The sequence below is a fragment of the Quercus lobata genome, chromosome 12, assembly GCF_001633185.2.
Source record: "Quercus lobata isolate SW786 chromosome 12, ValleyOak3.0 Primary Assembly, whole genome shotgun sequence".
NCBI classification, from domain to species: domain Eukaryota; kingdom Viridiplantae; phylum Streptophyta; class Magnoliopsida; order Fagales; family Fagaceae; genus Quercus; species Quercus lobata.
The window spans coordinates 21,291,846-21,307,297 of NC_044915.1; the positions used below are offsets into that span (position 1 = coordinate 21,291,846).

Consider the following 15,452-nt stretch of genomic DNA (forward strand, 5'->3'; position numbering starts at 1 on the left):
AGCACCTATTTGAAATCCAAATTCATTCAAAAATATATAAATCTCAAACTCATTTCAAATTTTATTCAATTTTAACCATTTAATCTCAAATTTGTTCCACATATATTTGATGAATCCAAACTCATCTATTTATTTATTTTATTTTGCTTAAAAAGAGACAAATTAATATTACTAGATCACATTCAAATCTTAAAGCCACTATATTTAGTTATAAGGCTTGACATATATTGGGTAATATTAATCTATAAATATTTTTTGAATATTTTGTGATTATGTCTATCAATTACTATTACCAAAAGAGCATTCAAATTATACCGAGAGAGAGAGAGAGAGAGAGAGAGATGGTAAATATAGTTTGTCATAAAGAAATTATAATAAAGACAATGTCTAACAATTTATTATAGTCTACCCTTAACTAATTTTTCTCACGAGATAAAATAACTGCAATATTTTTGTTAAGTATTAGTCAAAACTAAGATTATTTTGCAAGGTTAATGCATATGGTGTTTGAATATTTTGCCAGATTAATAGTTTGTCCTAAATTTTCAATGCAATATCAATGAAAATGCAGTAACAAATTTTCTTGGCATAATACACTTGAACTCAAGAATAAAAATATGAGCAGTTTTGACCTACTAGATTATTAAAAATTTATTATTTTTTAAACCTCCAATACTGACTAATCAATTGTAAGGATGAGCAATTTCTAAAGTGCCACTAATTTACCGATTTTCAAACTGATAAGATTTGGGAAATACTCTTAACTTTTATAAATTGAGTTAATTAGAATCCACACAATAATCCAAATTTAAGATATAGAAATAAGAATATTAATTTTTCCCTCTTTTGGTCTAAAGGCAAAAAAAATTTCTTCTTTTTTTTTTTTAATAAACCAAAATTTTTTTTTTTTTATCTCCATTTTTTTAGTAGCTCACATCACATTGAAATAACTACATAATTTTCTAATATTTTTTATTTTAATTATATTTACAATAAAATGTGATAGAATCAAATATAATAATATTTACTTGAAATGTGATGATAAATCCTACAGTTCATGATAACACAATTCTCTTTATTTTATTTTATTTTTTTCATCTGGAACCAGCAGTAATAGGGTCATAATCATATCAAATGATAACACAAATATTGGAAGATACCATAGGACCATAAGTAGATTTTTTTTTTCTTTTTTTCCATAGGAAACCGTTGGTATAATTCAACCAAAGCAAGTAACCTACGTAGCCCAAAAAGACACCCTATATTCATGATTAAGCAATGCACTGTTCCATTTACAATGAGCATGGGAGAGTCCCAAAATACAGCACCCTCACAGGGATCTAATAGACATTTTGCTACCCTACATTAGACTAATATCTTACATTGCTATTTAAAACTGTACTCGTAATTCTTAGGGATTAAAAAAAAAAATCAAAATATCTGAACTTGGGGGGTGAGCATGAATGAATTGACAAACTCTTGGTAATCATCGGCTTAAGCTCTACCAGATCATGATGAAGCAGTGGCTGAGCTAGGAGGGCTGGGGGTACAAGGGGCACCCTGGCTTTGAAAACCCTTCAAACCCTACATGGGAATGTTTTACATATCCTATTCATAGAATCTTCATTTTTCAAGGGCTTATCCATACACTACCTCTTTCCCCTTCTCAAAAATAGCTGGCAACACCAAGGCAATGAAGCATCAAAAACTCTGCCCACATCATAATCAATTACAAAATTGGTTAAACGAGGCCATCCGGCACCTGTGTTAACAACTGCCATCACAATCCCGTGTTCTACTTCATATGAACCAAGAGGAAATCAACTAGCCTGGTTTGATAGAACAAATACCTCAGGGGTTCCACGTGAATTACCCCCACTAGAGGCACAGTGAAGAGCCACATCAGAAGCATTGTTTAAGTTGCACATAGATTCAGAACTGCAATGTGTGACACTTGCATGATCATTCTGCAAATCAGACTCGGATTGCTCAGAAGATTTTGAATTGCACTGTGTTACTCCTATGTGATCAAACTGTGAACCGGACTCAAATTGGTTTAAAGATTTGTTATTCACCTCAGGCCTATCAAGAATTACATCCTGATCAGTAGAATCAGAAATAGTCTGAGCCACATTTGATGCTTCTTTCTCTTCATGGATGCCATCCACATTAACCTCACACGAACCAACTTTGACCTCTGTGGACATGCATGTTACTCCTATGTGATCAAACTGTGAACCGGATTCAAATTGCTTTAAAGATTTGTTATTCACCTCAGGTCTATCAAGAATTGCATCCTGATCAGTAGAATCAGAAATAGTCTGAGCCACATTTGATGCTTCCTTCTCTTCATGGATGCCATCCACATTAACCTCACACGAACCAACTGTGACCTCTGTGGACATGCAAACTCCATTACTCATGCAAGCTGGGAAATTACGTTTCATGGTGGGATTTATAGAAGCTTCACATGAAAATTGACAACTACCCTCAACTGTAGCAGTGACATCTGCCCCATTAGAATCCAGCCCATTGCCCTGGCAGGAAGGACTAACGCTGCAGTCGACAGGAAAACCATTCACAACATTTTGTTCTTTTTGGTTGACTGAGGGGTAAGTTGGGAGAGCTACATCACTTGAGATATTGCTAGTAATCTGAGAACCAGACACATCCTGAGCAGCAGCATGGCTATTGTTTCCTTCTTGAGTGTCAAGCATCCTTTCATCCAACTCAAGAACACATCCCATGACCTGCAACTGTTGAGAACCATGATGCTTAGTGTCCCTTGCATCAATAGACATCTGACTTGTAGCATCCAGATCGTGGGAAACAACATTCTCACCGGACACTTTCAATCCATCAGAGTGGCATATAGAATCCTCACCACCAGAATTGACTCTCTGTTCAACAGTGCTCTCTTCTATTTTCATCTCACAATCAACATTTTCAGTATCCTCCCCAGAAGCACTGACAAATCCTTTGCCACAATCAGTAGATTCAGACCCAATAGATACCATGAATGTTTTGCTTTCCACCTCAGAAATACAGTTACAGTCTGACTGGGAGTCCAATTCCACTGTCTTCTCATCAGAAGTAGGAATGATGGAACCAGAAGCAGCAATCTGATATTCCCTAACCTCCCCATTTGGTACATTAGCATCACAAACTGAATCCAGCTGTTTCACAACAGTTTTGCTCTCCTCCAGATTATTTTGGATCACACACAATTGAGCTTGACAATGCATATCAGTAACACATTTGGGTAAATCAATAGTATCAGTTGTTATGTCAGATGTATCATTCAGGGAGCCATCAGGAAGCTGCAAAGCAGATTCAAGTACAGCAGGTTCATCATTTGTATCACTCGCATGAGGTGCACAAGCCTCACTAGAAACATTCAAATCAAACCCAGCAGAACATCTCACATCAGAATTATGTGCTGGCACAAGCTCAGTGGACATCAAACCTACAATAACATACATAGATAATAACATATATCAGTATAAAAGATTTGAATTTCTGTATTGGCACATGAGCATCTTCCAATTACAGTACCTTGTGCAGAATTTGTATTGTCTTCAGCAAACTCACACTTCGATAGTGGTTTTTGCAACATATCTATACCAGGGAACACCAGCATATTCATGTTCCTCATATTCTTCTTGCTTGATAATTCAAGGGGCTTAAAACCAAAAATTGAAGTCCACATATCTTTACGTTCGGAGATAGCAGGTATGACCAGTTTCTCAACATTCAGAGAGCAGAGAGCCTAACAATAGGATCACACAAAGTAAAACAAAAAGAAATAGAAATAGAAAGTTTGAAATTAGTAAACTAAATAGGTACAATGACCACACAAAAATAGGCATGAACACCAACAAAATATCACTCTACACAGACACAGTTCCAAATACGGTAGTAATATATGTTTGATTCAAGTTCACAAAGTTCACTGCCAGAAACATATGGCCCAAAAGGCCATTAATCATGAGAAACCAATACAATTGAAGAGACAAGCGCATCACTAAAACAACGATGACAGTGATAATGTTGATGGGTATAAATAAATTTTCAACTTTTGAAACAATTGTCTCATCAGCTTACCTCAAGACATTGATTTTAATCCTAAGTATATGTTTAAAACTCAAAAAAACTTTGGCATCAAAATGGTGGTTAGTATCTAAAGTTAATGTCTTAAAATTTAGTTTAATATGTAAATTTCACGCCATTGGAAAAAGTTTGGAAAGGTCTTAATTGTTTTATACAGATTCCTCACATTTTCCACCCCCATTTTCATGCATATGCATTATGAGATTGAAAACATTAGTTCAATCAAAAGTGTGTATAGTTCAATCAAAACTTTGCTGTACAAAAGTTCAGGCTAAAAAGCTACATTTCCATTCTAATCCAGGTTGTTATCAGCTAGGAAAGCTTATACTCAGTTCTAATGAGGACCATTTCCAGTTTTTGCATGGGTTGGATCAAACATTTTCTCTTTAGCCATTTGATTCTACTTTTGACTTATATTCTTATATCGAGGAAAGTTGGAAGCACCCAGACTGTTTAACACATATAATGTATGATGAAAACTGAATATAAACGGAGATGTCAGATAACCATGAAGAAAAATGAAAACGATTTGAATATTAAGGGCATTATCAGAATGGTTGCAAAATAATCTAGACTATCATACAATTGCCCAATGTACCATGTTCTGTCTAAACATTGTGGAAAAGGAGCAAAAAATAACATCGGGGCATCTAAGACTACTCACTGATTCAACTTTTTAATTAATGACTTCCAATTTAGAGGTGTATCCCTGTTACATGGCATGGCAAAAGCATTATAATTGAAAAGGCTTATAACTTAAAACACTTTACAAACTGCGAAATATAAGGTCTTACGATCATGGTGGATACTACAACAGGCCTAATCATTCAGAGCACTGTCCTGGTAAAGTTGCAAAATGCTTCAAGAGTATCAAGTAATTGCTCAATGCACAAGGCTGATGCCCAAAAGGAGCAAAATGACTTCATCAACATCAGGAGTTCAGGAAAATACATTTCCCATTTTTATTAATTTTAACTAATGCGATAGAAGACAATGTTTTTTTTTTGATAAAAGACAATGTTATTTGGAGTAAATGGCAATTCCTCCCCAATTAATAAGGGGAGTCACGGATTTGATCCCATCTGAGTGCACAAATTGTGCTTCCTTATCAAATAATAACAATAATAAGAAACAACAACAACAAAGGACACAAAATCTTTTAGGTGATCCACAGAAGGATCTTTGCATATACTTTATTGATGCCCATTACCATGTAGGGTTTCTATATTCAGGACGCAGTTAAATTAAACAACTAAAGTTCAGTCAGGGAACCATTTCTTTAACAGAACATTCCATAAAACCTGAGACAATCCAACATTCAGGTCAACTTAGATTCCATAAATAAAATGAAGTAGAAAAAGTTGTCAGATCCTACATGGAGACGACAGAGCAATTTCTGAACTCCCTTCTAAGGCATTTGGGAAGAGAGAAACTAGGCATGTTATTGTTTATGCTTCAGCAGAATGAGGAATTTAGATGTTGTAAAAATGACACCACAGAGTATCATTAAGCATTTTGTTCAATTTTCCAAAATAAAACTAAAATAAACTGAAGTATCAAAACAAACACTTTTGGCACCCTTTTGTTCCTCCTCATTCAACCCCAGTTCCTACTTTTCTTAATTTTCTTGACACTTAACACTAAGTTTACTAATTAATATCCTGTTAGGTTAAATCTAATACCATGTAGGGGGCTCACCTTTAAACAGATCAAGATCAAACTAGAATAATGCAATACCCTGTAGATAGCCTCCAAAAATTAATGTCTATCCAGAATGAAGAATATTAACACATAAATAAAGAATTTCTAAGAAGCATTATGCACAAATTCAAAAAATATATTCCTGTCAACTTTAATAATAAACAAAAAGTAAATTAATCTGAGTCTGTAATTAACCAGAATTTAGAGCACCTGTACATGCAGGCACACAGACACTACCAACAAAACAAAACAAAAAAATAATAAAAGCATTAGATTCTGAACATACAGATTCAATGGCACTTAGAAGCCGACGGCACATCCCTTGACGCCTATACATATGGCGGGTACCAATGAATGGCATCTCTGCTAATTGGTTTCCATGGATCCTGTTTGACAAAGTAGTGTTTTATATAATTGTTAGTATCTGAATCTTGTAACAATGTGCAAACACACATGGTTATCCGCTATTCCACTCCAACTGGTCATTCTAATCCTCACTTGGGGTTGCCCACAATAGACAACATTACTCAAGAAGGAAACTCATGAATGAATAAAATGTATCAGTTATCCACTTAGCCTCCACCAAGAATGGGGACAAAAAGGCATCAAGTCAAGGTCTAAGAGCAAAGCAGGAAAAAGGAGAGCGACAAAAAGGTTTCATAAGCATTCATGATAAAAAGTACAATCAAACTATTCCTGATTACTGCTATACACAAGCAAACAAAGAAATGATAACTAGAGCACAAAATTAAGTATTCAACCAAGTTAAAGCAGCACAAATAACTTCCAGAAAACCTGATAAGATACATTATATATTTGACTGATAAAAATTCAGAACCTTATGATTATTGACACTAAAAAAAAGAAGAGATCCATTTTTATTCATCAACACCGCCCCACTCATTGAATGTTGTCAAAGATACGGGAATCCAGCACAAGAAATGAAAAGGCTATGATGGAAAGCACAAATTCTCAAATATATTTTCTCAGCATATTGATTGGGCTATAGATCATCAAAGATAAATCATTGGTATCACTTTTTTTTTTTGCACTGGGTGTCACTGGTACCATTTGTGAGGTAGTATTTGGTTAATTAAGATACAAAGGAAGCAAAGGATATTCTCTCATTGCTACACTGATTGGAAAACATTTAAAATCCAACTGCAGTTCATTGGATTTTATGAGATGTGGCATGCATGTTTTGAAAGGATTGAGAGATTTAAAAGGGTTGGGGTATTAGTATTTCTTGAGTACTGTTTTATTTTGGTTTTCCTTTGTTTGACAGAGTAGGAGAATGTTCCTTGAGTTCCATCAGTCACTGCTTCTCTAGGATTTGATTATCTATGTAGTTTTGTTGGTGTTCTGAATTTCTCTTCGTATCTGTTTTTCATTGAATAAAATTATTTTATTCATTAGAAACATTCAGATACTTTCCGTTCTTTATTTTTTTCATTTATGAAAATAAATAATTTCTTTAATTTATTTTAATTTGTGAATATGTGCTAAGTTTGGTTCTTGTTATTAGTAATAAGGATTTCCAGTTACTAGTAATTATTGATCCCTGTGGAAATACTAGTAACTGTGGAAATATTTGATAGCCCTAATTAAATAAATAATTTCTTGTTATTAGTAATATGTATTTCGTTTTCTCGGCCACATATTAGTGGGAATTCACGAGTATCAGAGCCATGATATGTGAAAATGTGTGAGATCAATTAAAGGAAAGTTCTGACAAAATAATGTGATGCATATAGAACTGATCCAATTTGGGTAGAGAATGAACCAATTGGCAATCAGTTGATATTGATCCCTGTTGTTAATTATTAAAAACATTATGACACAACGTACATACTCACACATATAAGCTTTTAACATTGATCATGAGTTGACAGTTTGAGCATATAGCTAGTATACTACAATTTTTTTGATAAGTCAGCATGTAGCCTTTTTCTTTTTGGTGGATAAGTAAGCATATAGCTAGTAGTATACTACAATTGCCCCTCTGATCCCCTAATAATACTATTTTGACCAATACAAACCTTCACTTTTAATTTTTTTGATAAACTGCAATTTATAATGAAATGTATTGAAGTATGTGACAAGAAAGAAGAGATAGAAACATACATCAGAGATGCAAAATCTAAACATGTAAGAATATATCCACCAAAAATAAAACCCACATTCAATTTCATTCTTTTCATCAGATCCTGTCTTGAACAAGTTCTATATATGAATAAATACAACAATTAAGAATTCATAACCAGTGACAGAGAAACAGAATCAAGGAAGTCATTTAGGCAGACATATACCTAATGGATGCTGCAGAGATGATCTCGTCACCCCTCTCTAGTATTGCAGTGAAAAAACCACTGTAATTCAGACGAGTGAAGTTTGACCTGAAAAAGGGAAAGGTAAAATTTTAATAAAAGACAAACATGCATATTTTATTGATTTCCAAATTTCCAATTATCATAAAAGCAAAACAAAGATACATCTTGACCATAGGGCAAGTCATGATTAGGTTTGATCAAAACAAAATATAAGGATGTGACAACTAGCACATCCTTACAGAAAAAATATTGTTAATAGGAAAAACATAGTATACATGTGCAAGAAGGGTAAACTTGAAGTCATTGTTTAAAGGTGTATGCGAAAACTAGAACATCATAGAAAGAAACAAATTCACTCAACCATCTTTTTTTTTTTATATACGTAAAATTCACTCATCCATCACATGGTAACTGCCAAAAACTGCAACTGCATGACTGTCTCAACAATAAATCTAATTACATGGTAACAGCAGAATCATAGTTCATTTTATCCTTTGAGTGACTGAAAGTTAAAAGGAATTCAACATTCTATCTGTTCTTTTATTTGTATTAATATGCAGTGCATACGAGAATCCAGCCTGTGTACCAATCTGAATTCCAGTTTAATTATGACTCTCTAGGATCAAAATGCATGAGAACAATAGGTGTTGGGGCAGGCCTCAATGTAAGTTGCATTAACTGTTAATTACAACCACCATAAAGCAAACCATGGGGTTCAAATCTTATCACTCTAAGCAAATGCCCATCAAAAAGATCGCAATTTCTAACTTCCTAATCCCAGGTGACACTCAGAAAGTAAATTCTTACTCTTGACTATAATTTCTGTATGTTTTTCTCTAATGGTCGCAAACTGGCAAACATTGGAATCTTGGAGCATATCAATTTCAAAGCCATGGGGTTTAAAGTGATTTGAATAACATAAATAACTCTACAGACCAAATAAAGAAAATTATGGCTTAAGTGAATCTCTGTCATCCATGTTAAATATGGCTTAGAAAATAGTACACAGACAGGCCAAGTGTACTAACCCACAATTGTAGATAATTTTCTGGATCAGATTGACTCCACTTCTATGGTCAACAACAGGTAAGAAGCACTCATCCATTATGAAAAAAGAAACAGCTAGCTTAGAATTCCATTCAACCTCTGAATGAATTTCACTAGGAGAAATATCTGACCCAACATCTGACCGTTGGATAAGAGTCCATGAAAATCCTTCTTCCAGCTCATGTTTGACCCCAAGAAGCATCTTTAGTCTATCAAATAACTGGCAGAACAAGACATTTGGATTAATTTCGGTACGACATAAAAAATTAAATAAGATTGAGAAACCTTCTCAAAAGTAAACAATTTATTAGAAAATGAAATTTAAAAATATATATATATATATATATATATATATCTCTCTTTAGAAAGTTAGAGGGGGAAAGAGAAAAATAAACATAGCTACTGCTGCAAATATCTGAACCTTTCTCTAACCAAACTGTTACACATGCACTTCCAGGGTTAAGCACATATTCATTCATCACCTATAAACTGTCAGCCCTTGAATTTGTATGTAGCTAACATCTCCCACAGGAAGTTCCTTCAATAACTTTCAAAGGAAGCCTTGGGAATATCCATAGATATAACTTTGTTTTTTAGGGGGGGGGGGGGGGGGGGGAAGGAAAAATACAAAAGCCATCATGATAATTGTAGGTGGGGCAACTATACTAATTCAATTCTAAAAACCTATAATACAGACATAAAACAGATAAAGCGCAACTGAAACTGCAGAGGCAAACCCTGGATGATATTACAATTTCCAAGCTATTAAATAACAGCAATAGATTACTGAAGTAATAACTCTTAAAACTTCTTATCAATATATAAATATATATACCTCTTGACATTTCTTCCCACAGAAGGATGGACTATTGTAATCAACATTTATAGCATCCTTCACCTGAATGCAGGGTTGGTGGACTGCAAAAGAGAAAAGCTGTTAATGTTTTCAGCCAATGGTGCTCATTTTAGGTCATGAAGATCCACTAAGAATAAGAACCGGAAAATTATCGACCAAAAAATAATAAAAAAAGATGAAAACAGAACCAATACATTTTTCCTCACACAATCGACAGGTAAGTAGTGCGGATATGGCCACATCATCAGCATCATCCCTTTGACGCATATTCCCACCAACCATCCCACAAAATTTGCACGAACAATATACACAGTGCCAATCACCTGAAGGAAACTTCTGCAAGAAGAAGAAAAAAATGGATGTGTCATCTGATATGTTTGTACCTATTTACATGTAAAAGAACCCAAGACATATTCAAATTGACAGATACAATATACTATTCCAAGTCTGTCTGCTTATCATGAATAACAACTTAACAAGTTTTGGTGATTTAACTTTAAGGGAGCATTTACATCACAGGCTTCACCCAATATCTATCTAGATTAAATTACCTGCAGCAATTATTGAAATCCCTGTTTGGTAACAACAAAACAAGACCATAAAACCTGAATACTAACATCACATTTTATAATCCTAAACACAAATCCAGGCATATGACAAACCGCACAATTCGTTTCAGACCATGAAGAAACTGTAAAGTCCCATCACCCAACCTTTTCTCTTCACAAAAAGTAGAAATAAAATTGATAAAGAACCACTTGTCCCAAAAACTTAAGCAAGAAAGAGTGAATAATCATTTAAATATTTTCTAACACTCCCTATTAGATGTCTACTTTCCCAAAAGCTTAAATTGTTAGGAAATGGTAAATTTAATTGTTTACCTATTATTCTAACAAAAACAAAGAGAAAAGATTTTTTTTTAATTTTTTTTTTTTTTAAAAAAACACCAATTTGTCAAGAATTTGAGGTCATTTTCTTTTCTCATCACTGCCTAGGTATGCCACCATATATTTTTAAGAGAAAGATCCTTTAGGGTGCTAGCTATATCAGCATAATCCTTAATTCATTACATATGCCATAGGAATAAAATATTGATGCAACAGTAGCTTGATTGTGTATAAATGCAATTAGAATAAAACAAGTAGCCATGTGTACACATACTTTAATATCTAAGCAGCTTTGATGGAATGTTGATGGGCAACCATCACAACAGATTAAGTCCCCACCATCTCCACAGATACCACACGTATCATCATTTGGGTCTTCACCATCAACATTTATGAAATGGAACCCTTCACGTTCAGATTCCTTTTGTTTATTCCATGAGTCTAGCAGGCATTGCAAAAGGGAATTTCCTGTCTCAAGAAATATATTTTGAAATGGCTGACAGAGTTTGCTTCCAGCATGATCTTCAAACTTTGAAATTGGGATGATGTCACTACAGCAGTCACAATGAATGCCATCTCTTGTAATCCTACCCTCAAACTTTACACTTTTCCTTCTCTGATTCATGTACTGCACCTTCCCATTCAGTGGTACTGTCCCCAAATCAATCATCCAGGACAACACGGAACGTTTCCCATTATATGGTATATAACCATTAACATCCGAATCCACCCCCTCCATAGTGTTGCGAACCAACAAAGCACATCGCTTTTTATTTTGCGTTTTTCGCCGCTTATGGTCCCTGACTGATACCTGCATTACGTCTTGTGATGTACCATCTGAGTAATCCTGCTCACAAAGCAAAGATTTCCCTTTCCCCTTGATTGACTTACTCCCTGGACTCAGGACAGAATTTTGTTTTTCCTTGTGCCTTTTCTTTTCAACAACTCCAGTCTTATTTCCACCCTTGTGCTTCTTCTTCCTTTTGTTTTTGTCCACCCTTGTTTTAGAAACTATCCTTTTTAGCATGCTGAATTCCTCATCTGGTATAGGAGTAAATATGAAACCAGCCTTATAAGTCTTAGATTCACCATTACCAGCTTCATAACGCTCTTTAAGCACTCTGTAAGCCAAGGTAACTGACCAGTGAGTCTTCCCATCTGGACTAATATAAACCGCATCAAGGTATTCTTTGGTATTCCTGGGCCTATATTCAACTGTCCAGCCTGCACTAAAAAGTAGTTTTGTTATTTTCTCTCTTACTAACTGCTTTTCCGTAGATATACCATCATCTTGTTTAGCTTTCCCTCCTTCTCTTATAGTTTTCCTGGTACTAGATGCATTCACCATGTCTGATTTTGGCTCTAATGAGGCCTTGTCCTCATTCTCTAAATCTTTCCCACGTGTATTCTTCTTGGAAGGTGAAAACCTCCTAGCATTCAATTCTTTCTCAATAATTCTCTTTTCCAAGCGTGAGCTATCAGTAGATGCATTCCTCTTCCACCTGTGTCTCAGCTTTAAACCCTTCTCACCTTTCTTTGACCCACCCACCCTTCCTTCCTTACGAGGCTCAGCCTTCATACTCTCATTGCTTTCCTCCAACTTTGGGGGTCTCCCACGCCCACGTTTCAACTTCTTTCTCAACCTACGAACCGCTTGATCACCCTCTTCATTTTCTGCCTTTGGTGGTCTTCCACGCTTACGTTTCAAATTCGTCCTTATCCTACCAACCCTTAAATCAACCTCATCTTTTTTCACCATGGGGGGTCTCCCACGCTTCTTTTTCAACTTCCTCTTCCTCACCCCAACAACCGGTTGATCACTCTCTTCCTTTTCCACCTTAACCTTTTCCTTCTCACACCCGTCACTCTGTCCACCTTTCCCAACAAAACCACCTTCAGCCTCACCCTTATCACCTTCCTCATCACCTTGAATTTTCCCCACAGACCTCGACCTCAAAACCCGAACACCAATCTGCACTTTACAATCCGAATCCTCTTCTTCCTTCACTTTCTTCTTCATAACACCACCAAGTTTACTCTCATCACCACCAATGGCCCTCCTCCGTTTCCTCCCATTCTTAACCAACCCAACACCTTCCCTCTCACCCACCTCACCATCCTCAACACACTCTTCCTTCACCAACACAACTTTACTTTCCTCAATTTCCACCACCACTGACTCCCTCTCAGTCTCCACATCTCCAGAAACCAAATGCGGGTTTTCCTCACCCTCACCATCCAAACCAGAACCCGAACCCGTCTCCTTCATTTCATTCTCAGCAGTTTTCCTAGGAGAAACCTTAACTTTCACTTCATTCTCAACAATTTTCCTAGGAGAAACCTTATCTTTCCCCTGATTCACCAATTGCTTCCCAGATCTTAAACCCTCCCTCATCTCTTACAAAACCCTAATCCCAAACAAATTCGTTTAACCAAAAAAAAAAAAAAATAGCTTCACTTGGTTCCAAACAAAAACCCCATTGATTCAATCAACAAGCAAACCACACGCATTCAAACAATCAAAAAATTCTGAAGCGCTTCTCTGAATAGCTAATCAAACCCTGAAACTAAAACAAATAATTCAAACAAAAAAATAAATAAATTATATAAAAAATGAAATTTATTTGGTACGGAACGAACCAGATCAAAAACAAGAGAAGGTGACAGAGCTTACCAATGTAGCGGAAACTGAGAAATCCTACGACGCAACGACGTCGTACGATGCATTTGTCGTCGAAGGAACATAGCGTCTATGGAATCTTGAGATTTTAGAGAGAGAAAGAGAGAAATATGGGTTTAGAAAGAGAGAGAGTTTGGGGATTTTCAAGGTTTATATGAAGGAGCTGTTTTTTTTTTTTTTTTTTTTTTTTTTTTTTTTATTATTGTTTATGTATGTGTGTATCTATAGACGTAGTGTAGTATGTATATGCCTATAATAAGGGCGGGATTGTCAATTTCATCAATTTCTCCTTTTGACTCTTTGCTTCCTCATTTCCCTCCATAATGTATATCCAAAAATTATTAGTATTTAACTATTTATAGCATAAACAAAAACAACAAATTCATGTTGTAAAGAGTGTAACGGAAATATGGTAAATGATCTGCTGATTTCACTACTCCCATAAGTGAGGATGAAACACTGTTGTCGTGAAGCAAATAAATGTGCAGACGCATTAATAAGAAGAGGATGAATCGAGCTCTTGATTTTGAGCTACTCCTTACTCTTCTTATGGATATTTTATCTATTTTTAATCAAACTTCTTGAATTATTTGGTTTTAATGAATTCCTATTTTTATTACCATAAATTAAAATAATAATCTAACTTAGAAATTGTATGTCTCTTTTGATGTCTTGTGGTATCTCATGGAGTGACTCTGTGAAATCCGTATATTTTGTGAAGAAACAACTACATAAAATTCATAAGATAAGTTTTTCGTATAAAGGTATGGTTCATAGAAGTGATTGCTTTAAGTAGGCTTTATACTCTTATGGAAGATGTGGGGCACAGTATATAGTATGGAATTTTGCATGTGGCAATTGTCTTAGTGAATGCATACGTATTACTACAAGTGTAAGAATTTTCAAAGTGAGATGTGATATTTTTGCATATTGGGAGCTATGTTTATGAACGTCTCCACAATATCAAGGTGAAGGTAGAGTGGAATTTGAGCCTTTGAGTATGATTAAGAGGCATTACATTTAGTTTTAGGCTATTGACAAAAAGAGGTAAACTTCTGCAAAGTGCTTTAATAGTAAATAGAATGGTAATTAGAATAGTAAATTGATGTGTGGGCTTTGAACACGTGAAAGGGCATTTCTTTTTACATTTTTTTAACTGTCAAACAGTATTACTGTCTTGGATAACAGAGACATGCGTGTATAATGTACGGTTTGAGGGGTATTTGTCAAAATTAGAGCAGCAGCTTATGATTGGTTGATGTTCTACAGGAAATGCAATGTGGGGAAAGATCTTGAATATAGGGGTAGAAGCTCGGACTATGATAAAAACACACTATTGGAAAGGATAATTCTATATTTCAATGACAAGATAATTGACATCGATAATGATTTGTCTATGATAAATTTGGTCTTAGGGTTGTTTATGATGCAGCTAGCAATTTAAATGCAGAAGTTTTTAGTGTTTTCCAAGGGGCAATGGATTTGGTTGTCAATGAGATCGTAGGAAATAGTTACTATTTTAGTAGGGTTGTATAAGGTGAAATTAGTAAAAAGAAAATGCTATGCAATGGTTACTATCTCCATTAAAACTATTTACTTGCTAGTTGCAAAGAGTCATGTATCTCAATTTGCACTTCTTGGTATTTTCAACGAAGACGTCCGGATTTAAATCTTTCTCTCCCATTGTAACTATTTATTTTATTTAAAATCAGTAAAGAAATAAAACCTGTCTAGTTGAGCTACCAGCACAATTGGTGAAAGCTTATTTGGTTCACTGGTGCAATTCCTGAGCATGGTTGTAAAAGATATACTATCTAAAATAGATTGTAATAGAGCTTCTT

The 15,452-nt window shown here is 35.0% G+C and overlaps 1 protein-coding gene across 2 annotated transcripts; it reads right to left on the reverse strand.

Annotated features, from left to right (window-relative positions):
- Positions 1-1,242: 1,242 nt before the first annotated feature.
- On the reverse strand, positions 1,243-13,792 carry LOC115972474. Of its 2 annotated transcripts, none has more exons than XM_031092779.1 (9): positions 13,606-13,792; positions 11,206-13,492; positions 10,239-10,380; positions 10,024-10,106; positions 9,170-9,408; positions 8,121-8,207; positions 6,098-6,197; positions 3,556-3,769; positions 1,243-3,466 (listed from the first exon to the last, which is right to left on the reverse strand). In XM_031092779.1, the coding sequence occupies exons 2-9, from the start codon at positions 13,324-13,326 to the stop codon at positions 1,821-1,823; spliced, it is 4,632 nt and encodes a 1,543-aa protein (XP_030948639.1). In that variant the 5' UTR covers positions 13,327-13,492; positions 13,606-13,792; the 3' UTR covers positions 1,243-1,820. The 2 variants fall into 2 exon arrangements, with proteins under 2 accessions (XP_030948639.1, XP_030948638.1); XM_031092778.1 differs by having other exon boundaries at positions 11,206-13,498.
- Between the last annotated feature and the right edge of the window lie 1,660 nt (positions 13,793-15,452).